The sequence below is a fragment of the Psittacula echo genome (genome assembly GCF_963264785.1).
Source record: "Psittacula echo genome assembly, chromosome: 6".
Lineage (NCBI taxonomy): Eukaryota > Metazoa > Chordata > Aves > Psittaciformes > Psittacidae > Psittacula > Psittacula echo.
The window spans coordinates 14811598-14821542 of record NC_137743.1 but is presented as its reverse complement, the minus strand read 5'-3'; the positions used below and the strand labels follow the sequence as shown (position 1 = coordinate 14821542).

Genomic DNA, 9945 nt, shown 5'->3' with positions numbered 1-9945 from the left:
TATTCCTGCTGCGGCGGTGCCGCTGGGAAGTGTAGTCCGGGACCCGCGCGGCGCCCGACGGGAAGGAGCGGGAATGCCGGGAGGTGTAGTGCGGGACGACGGGGAGAGGAATGGGGTTTTCGGCGTGAGGCCCGAGCGCTGTGTGCAGGGGGAGCCGTGCACCTCTACCAAATCCTGCTGCGTTCCAGATGCATGATTTACAGCTTAATGGATTGGGATTTCCCCTAGTTTTTGTAATGGGAATTGAGAGAAACCGATCCCATCACCTTCCGTAGAGGGATCCTATTGCTAATGGGAGCACTTTGCTGTCCCATCATTTCATGGGGTTATCTCTACAAACTGCTAGTCATGACACATCTGTTCCCCCCGAGCATCTCCTGGTTTCTCTGTCCTTTCTGAGGCATGGCAACCAGAAACGAAGCAACAGCACACCACCACACACAAGAGGCATTGTGGTACCAAATAACGCGTTACCTGTTGGTTTCCATTTGCTATACGTAAAAGCAGCAACGGGAAGCTGTCTGGGTGACTTGCCCAGAGAAGCTGTGGCTGCCCCATCCCTGGCAGTGTTCAAGGCCAGGTTGGACGGGGCTTGGAGCAACCTAGTCTAGTGGAAGATGTCCCTGCCTGTGGCAGGGGGTTGGAACTCCATGAGCTTTAATGTCCCTTCCAACCCAAACCTATGTTCTAAAAGCACTTTGAATAATCAGTGACTGACAAAGGCACTCAAATGACATATTCACTCAAAACTCTGAACAAGACACTGGGTCTTGAAGCCAGTTGAAGTGAATGTCAGCACTGTAAGTGCATGTGGAAGCCGATCCAGAACCCATCTCTCTCTTCCTGTATCTTTCCTATGGACACCGAGGCTTTTCTTCTATAGTTTCTGCTTTAGCCCAAGCAGACAATCTCATCTCAGGTATTTGTCTTTGTGATTCCCACATAGTGTAAAAGGCTTTTTATAGATAGCCAGGATGGAGGGGTTTAAATTAGTTCAAGACTAGCATTGTATCACCTCAGTAAATGCCAGGAGAAATTCATTATGTACTTATTAAGCCCACACAGCATTTCACACATAATTCTGTTTTACTTACTTTCTCAGTTGACCGTAATTGACTTCTCAGGCAGATGTCACAAAAAGTAGTATCACAGTAATGGGATAAGTGAAATACTGTTCACTGTGGGAAGCAGTGATTCACAAGGATATCAGCTGCTTACCTCCTTTCTTAGCAGGCAGTCATTTGTCTGCTTGCCACCTTCTTGACTGTATGCGATCCCCTAAAAGGTACATTGTGAATATTAGAATAAACTCTCAGCTATTTAAATGAGAAATGCAACAAAGCAGGAGCACTCTTCCTATCATCTCAGCACTCCGTGGCTCATTTTTCTCTATGCTGATTAAAAAGCAGGGTGCTGCTCTAGCAAAGATGTGGACTACTGAGCACATGTTGGCTCACACATACATACAAGGCTTTGCAGGACCACAGACGTAGCTGCAACTCAGGCATGCGCCAGATCTTCAGTGCTAGTACACCAGACAAGATCCTTGATCAGACAGCCCTTGACAGCTGCCTCCGAGGTACCTGCAGATGCAGAAGGGTACACGGAGAGAAAAAGGCACTGTGAGGACTGGAGGTGTAACGGTAGCCGTAACAAAAGCTGTAAGAGGAGCAGTAAATAAGACTATTAGCTGGCCACGTCTTGGAGCTCAGCCCTGGTCCCATACCCCACAGAGAGCAGTGCCAAGCTTCATGCCAGCTCTGTCCCGGGCCATGCTGCAGAGAGAGATGGAGTCCAGCAGAAGCAGCTCCTGAACCGCTGCAATTCACACCCTCACTTTGTCAGGTAATACTGGCGCAGGCTGCACGCCGAGGACCCGGTGGCTGCAGCCGAGGGACTGCCCTGATGAAACCCGGGCCGAGACAGGGCCGGGACCCCTCGCTCCGCTCCACGCGGTGTACACGGCCGCCGCTAGAGGGCGCGCTGGCGGCGTGGCGTGGAGGGAGGGGGAAGAGGCGCGGCCGACCTCCGCGCCGAGCTCCGCCATTGGTGGAGCCGCCCAGTCACTCACCGTCGCCCGGGCAGGGGGTCCCGCCCCCTCCTCCCGCAGCGTCGCGCCGTGCAGCTCCGCTTGGGCCGGGCCGGGTGTGAGTCGAGCTGGGAGCGGAGCGGGTTTGAGCTGAGCTGAGCAGAGCCGAGTTGAACCGAGCAGAGCCGAGCAGGCCGTGACCAGCCGCTGCCGCCGCTGCGCCGTCCCCGGGACATGGAGGGCGTGCGGCCTGGCGGGGGTCCCCCCGCGGGCGGCCCGGGTTCAGGCTCGGGGTCCGGTTCCTTCCCGTCGCTGTTCCCGCCGGGGCTGCACGGTATCTACGGCGAGTGCCGCCGCCTTTACCCCGACCAGCCCAACCCGCTCCAGGTCACCGCCATCCTCAAGTACTGGTGAGGCGGCCGGAGCTGCGGCCTGGAGGGGGCCAGGGGCCTTGTCTGGGGCTGTGGGGGGAAACAGGGGGGCTTGAGGCCTTGTATGGGTCTCTGGGGAGCGGTGGGCCCGGGGTTCTTGTGGGAAGCAGTGAGGCTGAGTCCTTGTGTGGGGTTGGAGAGGGTTTGGGGGAGCGAAGGAGGAGAAGGAGATCGGCAGAGGTATGGGGGGAACCGTGGGGCTAGGGACGCTGCATGCGGTGGAGGGGGGTGAGGCGGAGGGCCTGGGGAGGGTTGCAGCAAGGGGAGAGAGACTAGAGGTTATGTGATGAGTACTGGGTGTGATGCAGGAGGTTTGGAGCTGTGCAATGGATCTGGGAGAGGAGGCACTGGGGATACAGTTGGCTGCCTGGGAGGTGTATTTGAGGGGGCATCCTGGGGAGGATGCATTGGCAGTAGGAGGAAGGGTCTAGGGAAGGGTGCACTGAAGACAGCAGGATGCGTTGGGCTTTTTGGGATGATTTGTAGTTTTGCTGAGAGATGGCTGATGAGGGCCTTGGCTGGGGCAGGTCATGGGAAAAGGGAGTGTGTGTTACTCTAGTGGAAGGGTTCCCACAGAGAGCATGGGGCTGGAGTTTATCCGCCGGACAGGAGATATGAGTTCTGTCTTCTGGCCCCGTGCTTGGAGTTCGAGTATGGCCAGTGCTGACCAGAAGTGAACATGTGTTCCAGTCTCAAAGCCAGATGCGTGCTGTGCATGTACCCATAAAACCCATGGGGCAGAGCCAGCTTCTCTTGCCCTTGCGCAGCCATGTGTTATCGCAGACTGTGAATCTGCTGCTCACCATCTCTGCTGACACAGTGTCTGACACCAGTAACAGCAGTTGTTTATGTGGGAGAGTGGCATGAAGTACTTGGATGTTTAGCTATCGAGATAAGTGTCTGGCGTCTAGTCCTGTGCAAAGAGGAGTTTCTTTTGCTTTCTGCCATTGCCGTGCTGCCCAGCTGCCTCTTCTGGGCCTGAGGAACATGATCAGATCACCCGTGAGTGTTTGCTGTGCCTGACATTGGCCAGTCCCTACTCCAGCAGTTTGAAAAAGTTTAGTAAATGCTCGCTTCTTTATTTACAGTTCACTTCAACCTGTATGTCTCTATCTGAGCAACAGCAGAATAACATCAAACAATAGAATAAGTCAAGCTAGTGCTGTTGTCTTCCAAAGAAGTGTGTTTTATGTGATTCTGGCAAGAAATATGTCTGTTAGCCCTTACTACTTACGTTTTTTTTGGACTTTAACAGTGGGATGAGATAAGATGTTGTAAATCTGAGACCTCAAAATATGGCTCTGTGGGTCAGTACTGCAGTACTTTGGTGGTGGGGATCCTATTGCTCTGGTTTTGCACCTGTTTCTAATCCTAGATATTCAAGCTTGATGAGTTTCCATTTCTAGATTGGGAAGTCACCTCTTCTTTTCTGTCAACTGCTTGGAATAATACTGACTAGATTGATGTGAGGTTTGTGTGGCATGGAAGGAGATTTAGGTCTTTAACAAAGAATGCCAGAGACCTTGGTTTGGGAAGAAACCTTGCTGCTTGTTTGCTTAAGAGGTTGATTAGGGCTTCATTGCACTTAGATCTCAAACACTAACAAAACTGCTGTTGGCAGTGATGGGCAGCTGCAAGGAAGAAGCAGTGTGGAGGCTGTTTATCCTGGCATTTTCCACTTAGCAGTTCTTCCGACTGGCAGCTCAGCTGGCAGCTAGAGCTGAGAGCTTCACTTGTAGAAGTCAGAGGTGAGCTTCTTCCTGCTGTACTGTGCAGGAAATTCTTGTGAGAGGTGGAGCATTACATGGACACTGCAGGTACTCTCTCCCCCTTTGTTAGGTGAAAACTTGGAGCTTGGTTTTGTTAAGTGTGGTGAAAAGGCTTCTGCCACCGCTTGCTCTCTGTGAGCCTGTTTTCCTCTGCCTGGGCTGCTGGCTATTAGTTGGTTTAGGTTAGAAGAGGAAATTGCTGAGCAAAATTCTCTGCCTTAGAAGAAATATTGTAACACTAATCAGCTTTTAATTATACGTATCAGTTTCGCTATAGTTAACAGCAGTTCTTTTTGTTCAGGGAGCTGAAGTTCTATTCTTCAGCTTGCACAGCAGAGCAAATCCTCACTTCGTAACAGTGGAGGATCTGCAGAAGCACATACCTGTTAAATGAAGGGGTTTAGCTGTGTTGGTTATTTCATGGAACTACTCTTTTTCTAAATGCTATTTGCATATCTTGGGAGAGAGTTTGTGATTGCAATCAGAACTTCTTGGAAGAGTTCCTGGCTGCATTTCTAAAGGTCGTGCACAGAGGAGGAGTTCCTCTCTGTTGATATCCAATACCTACTTTTATTTTTAAAACATGGTTGAGTATCTCTAAGTGAAATACTTTGATGTGTAGCATTGCTGGTGAAAAACCCCAAATCTGTACTTTGCTTTGTGATAGGTTTTCAGATAGGCAGAATTTGGGCTGGACTGTTGTTTTTTCATCAGCTGTCCTGTATTTAGGCCATGTACTCAAAAGCCAGTGCATTGACCTGTGGTCTGCAGCCACTTGGGGGTCACAGACTACTTCTGAAGGGTTGTCAAAAGGTAGCTTTGAAAAGCAGTCCTGTTGTCAACTGCTGGGAAGCAACTACAAACAATCCACCAAGGACTTTCCAGGGTGAATGGATTGGGAATTTTCCATTTTTTTGCCCATTGTGGAGCTGTTTCCTCTTTGCTCACTTCGGGTTTCTCCTTCCACCAAAACTTCGGAGTGCTCTTCACAAGAGTCAAAAGAAGACTCTTGGTGCAGATGCAAATACCAGTTTCCCCTGAGGCTGCTCTTCTTGCTCCTGAATGAGCTCCGTGAATAGAAGTGTAACAAATTTGTACTGTACCTCTGGCTTTGAAGTTGGGTTCTTCCTAATAAAATCCTCCAACGCTTCCAGCTCTTTGTGTGAGCGCATGTACTGATATGTAGATTGTGATACAAGGTCGAACCCTACAACAGTGGCTGTGGGTGGGAGGATGTACCGCAGAGGCATTAGCGCTGCTCTACTAGTTAGCTTAGCTAACTAACCTGCCACTGGGACAGGGTAAAGATACCAGTCCCTCTCCTGAAAAAGGGCAGTATAAGGGTTTGTCTTGTGTGTTGTCAGTATCCAAGCACCTGCGTCAGCAGTGTTCCAGTGTGAATTGTTTGATATCTAAGATATTATTAAACCCAGTTTGGAAGCAGGTTTAATGTGCGTAGGAGATGCTTGTTGCTCAGCACATGGAGGTGTTTTCATTGCAAATCCTACCCATCTGCTCTGACCACTTGCTAATCCTTCACATTGATGTGCTAGTCAGTGTACTAACCTTCCTTGTTCTTGAGTCTTCCCAGTCAGATAAGAATTGTGTGTGGCTGCTACTTTTCACTGCCACTCCTTGGGGGTAAGTGACTATCCTGGCTGGAGTTGCTGGGGTATTGGCTGGAATTCCCCTTGGCTGCTTCTATCATGGATCAGGGAGTTACTCCCATGGGGAGCCTGAATGCTGGCCAGGGTGTTGGTGCCACGTTCTGAATGTAGCCACCTGAATGGGTATCTGTGGCAGAGATCTCAGCCTCCAGTGTGACGTGATGCCAGAGGAGGACATGCTTTTTTCCTTAGTGTTTAAAGCTGTTGCTAGACTTTCAGAACAGGTTTTCCCAGGCTGCCATTGAGGATCGAACTCTGCTGCATCCCAGAGTCTAATTCCCTATGCTTGCTCACTGGTTTGCCTTTTACACCATAAAGATACTACTTGTCATGTGAGAAGGTTGCACAGTCTGACTTAACCCTTGCCAATGGACCTCTGTGCCGTTACTGGGGATGGGATGCTCACTGACTCTGGGCTGCATCCTTGACTGACCCACTGGGAAGCTGGAGCTGGCCTGAAGCCACCCTGGTGACCTTATGTGACTTCACAGAAGCTGTCCTGGAGGAAGTCACTCATGTTAGAAAATGCTGCTCTGCTTTTCTTTTTTCCCTGCAGCAGTAGGAGGGAGGCAGCACAGCACAGTTATGGAAAAAACCCACAAACCTTTTGATACAAGCTGATGCATTACTTTGTACAGGATTGATAAAGTTGGGCAGCAGAAGGTGGGCAGAGAATATCTAATAGTTTACCACTGTCACAAGAAATCCATGTAGAGTATGTAGGCACTTTCTGGAAGCAACAGGAAGGTTGTTCTCATGGCCCTTCCTGGCACCATCTTCCCAGCAGGCGATAAACTCAGCGTGTTTCCTTGTGCGTTAACTTTCCCCAGAGCTCGCCCTGGAAAGCATCTTCTTGCAGGTGCTCTACAACGTCAGCTTAAGCTGGTGCTGGCTGGCCTCTTGCTGGACCATTGAGCAAGGGCTTGTAGTAGGTGTTCTATGATTGACAGGGCGAACAGTGAGCAAAACAGTCAAGCATGTCCCATCCTTTGGTGGGGAGTTGACACACCATTGCATTGGTAGATGTGAAGAGGAGCATGTTGTGCTCTCTGCTAGCACACCAGCCTTGTTTCCTTGTCATGGGAAGGGTGGCTGCAGGTGATTGCTGCTTAACTCAGTCTAGCTGTGTTATGTTGACTTTTAAGTAATGTTTTTCTAAGGAACCTATTGTAATGTTGAAGCAGAGGGTGCAGTGATGCTTTTTACTTGTTCTTGATTAATGCAGCTAGTGTGTTTTACAAGTTCTGGTACTAATTTTTCTGAATCAGTGTTTTTCTCCTCCACTTTTCACTGTCATGTCTGTGTTCAGAAGTATGGATTACTCTTCTCAAAACCTAGATATTTCAAATTCTGCTTTGAAGAATAACATCACTGTTGGGTTTTTTTATTTGAGGTATGTGTCTCTGGACTGAATTAGGAGCTTGCAATGCAGATACAGCTATTGCTCTTTTACTAGTATAATTTTCCAATTTTCTTTGTGTTTTGCAGAAGCTTTAATATGATTTTCCAGAGGTTTTTATGCTTTAACATTAAAAACATTGTAGTATGTTGCACACATGCGCTTTGCCTTCCTGTGCTTGAAGCTTTCTGAACTTAACCCAACTTTTCTCCTCAATTTTGTTGTTTTAGAGGTAACTTGAACATACTAATTTCATTTTTGTCACTAGCTATGCTTTAAAGCGGGTCTTTGTACAGCCCTTTGTAGCACCTGTGGAGACTTCCCATTTGTCTTGAATTAACTTAAAGAATCATAGGATCAGCTAGATTGGAAAAGACCTTTAAAATCATCAAGTCCAACCATTACCACAGGACTGCGAGGGCCACCACTAAACCATGTCACGGAGGGCCTCACTTAAAAGTCTTTCTGCTCTTAATGCAGGCTGGGAGGACCTGACCCTCTGGACTATGTTAGCATGTACAGAAACCTGGGAAACCCAGCGCTGAATGTTCCTGAGCACTGGCACTACGTCAGCTTCGGGTTAAGTGACTTGTATGGAGACAACAGAGTACATGAGTAAGTGTCATTTAAGTTCTGTTACTGTGTGTCGTTTTTTGTGTTGCATTTTGGGGGGGATATAGATAAAACCCTGTCCTGCTGTTCACATTATTTGAACAGCTGGGTTTCTGCTTGAGAATATCCTTGCCCTGGTCTTGTAAAGGGTGATGTATGCCCTCTCTTGGATGCAGAAGAATTACTGTGCTCCCTTCTGCAGGCTTTGAATGCAGTGTATTTCCTTGTCAGTGTTAAGCTGAGTGTGTGTGTTTGTTTTTAAATTTCCTTTAGCTGGTTGGGATTTTTTTTTTAACTGACTGTCTTCTGTTTTTCACTCCTGGTAGTCTGCTATGGTCATATGCTTAAATCCTGACCCCTCCCTGTGCATGTTAAATGCCTTCCTCTGGAAAACTGCTGTAAGGGCATTTTTCCTCTTGCTGGCACAGCAGTGTTACTGTCCCTGGACTACCACCCCAGTGGCTGCTGTGTAAAGTGCCAATTTGTGTTCAGAAGCATAAAATTCTGATTGTTTGGCTGTCTTTTCTCCAGTAATTAAATTATTTTCTTAGCTTGTTGATGTGGATGGTCTTTAGCAGGCGCTTACCAGGCAAGCAGCATGATCTAACCTTATTCTTGTTTTTCTTTTACTGACCTTGCTCTTTAACTGCAGTTAAAGTGAGTAGCAATGGCCAAGCTGTCATGATCTTGGGGCTGTGAACATGGCCTTTTAAACCAGCCAGAAATGGCAGAAGGTTTCTGCTGTTACTGCTTAGTGAAACTGTCTTTATGCTGTTTCATAGCTGCAGAGAAAATGTGCTCGATGAATGGTGCAGCAAAGGTCCTAGTTTGTTCACCCACACTTTGCTGCTTTTGTTTGTCTTGGTTAAAATTCAGCCACCACTGGTTTTCACCTAGGTGCTTCTCTTGCAACAGCAGCAGTCAGGGAGTTTCTTTAACCTTCCCCATGTTCTCAAGGCAGTTTGTTTTGTTTTTTCTCCTCATGTTTGTGGTTACAGAACTGTTTTTCAGAAGCAAGTCTTTTAAAACTGACTTTATACAGGACCCTAGTGACACAGAGATCTAGCTGGAGCATGTAACCAACACATCTGCTAACAACAAACCCCAGTCAGTAGTTCCTGGGGCAGTGGTAAGGTAGGGCAAGTGAAAGAAATGAAGTTAAATATTCCTTCCCTTGCTTCCACAAAAGACCCTACCATGGACATTTGTTCTCAGATTGTGGTATTTCAACTTTTCAACTAAAAATCTGGGGTTGCCAATACTAGGTGACCTGTGTTTGCCCACTTGTTTTAATGTGACTTTGGACGGAGTAAGTTCTGTGCTGTCTTCTCTTTGGTGACTTGGCAGGCCGAGCTTTTCCCATGATGAGACTCTTCTCTTTGCTTAGACTCTTTCCCGATGTTTTTTTTTGGTGAGAGCAGGGACTGGATATGAATGTTTCAGCTGAAGACATGAAGGGTGACGTGTGTTTATGACTGAAGAAGCAAAATATGTAAGGACACAGCCTCCTTAGCCCTGGTACATGCTTTGGCTTCTCACTTTCAAAACCTGTCTGCTAAATAAAAACCTGTTATTCTTCTGTAGTGAAAGCTTGGGGGTGGAGGAGTGAAAGTATCACTCAGGTGGAATGTCACAACTTTAAATAACTTCCTGTCATGAGAACTCCTAATTCTTCATATTGGCATATGGTTTGGTGTGGAAATTTGGATTGAGATAGTGGAACATGCGCATGCCTTTTGCTGGTTGCAGAGCACAGGAATTAACCCCACCAACTCAGACACAGGCTGCAGGTGATTTCCAAGGACTGCTGAGTGAAGCAGGAGCAAAGTCTGCACCATGCTCTGGGAGGTCTGCAGTCCCTGAATGCCCTGCGTGTACATGAGCCTGGGAGGAGGCTTAGAGAGAGAGCTGATGTGCCTTGGCTGGACATTGTAAGCAGATAGTGAACCCACACTGCTGTGCTACTTTGTGGATGTTGGCTGCAGACCTCTTGAGCACAGGCCTGCTTGATCCATCAAAGTGATCTCTATGCCCTGAG

The 9945-nt window shown here is 48.1% G+C and overlaps 1 protein-coding gene across 3 annotated transcripts in view; it reads left to right on the top strand.

Moving 5' to 3' along the window:
* Positions 1-2090: 2090 nt before the first annotated feature.
* Positions 2091-9945, top strand: part of SUFU (SUFU negative regulator of hedgehog signaling) — a 95643-nt gene continuing 87788 nt past the window's right edge. For all 3 annotated transcript variants that reach the window (XR_013957198.1, XM_080620931.1, XM_080620930.1), the window contains exons 1-2: positions 2091-2439; positions 7776-7910. Coding sequence is in view for 2 of the 3 variants with exons in the window: in XM_080620931.1 (XP_080477057.1) it covers positions 2264-2439; positions 7776-7910 (311 nt within the window). In the remaining variant the exon portion in view is untranslated. The remainder of the gene's footprint in view (positions 2440-7775; positions 7911-9945) is intronic.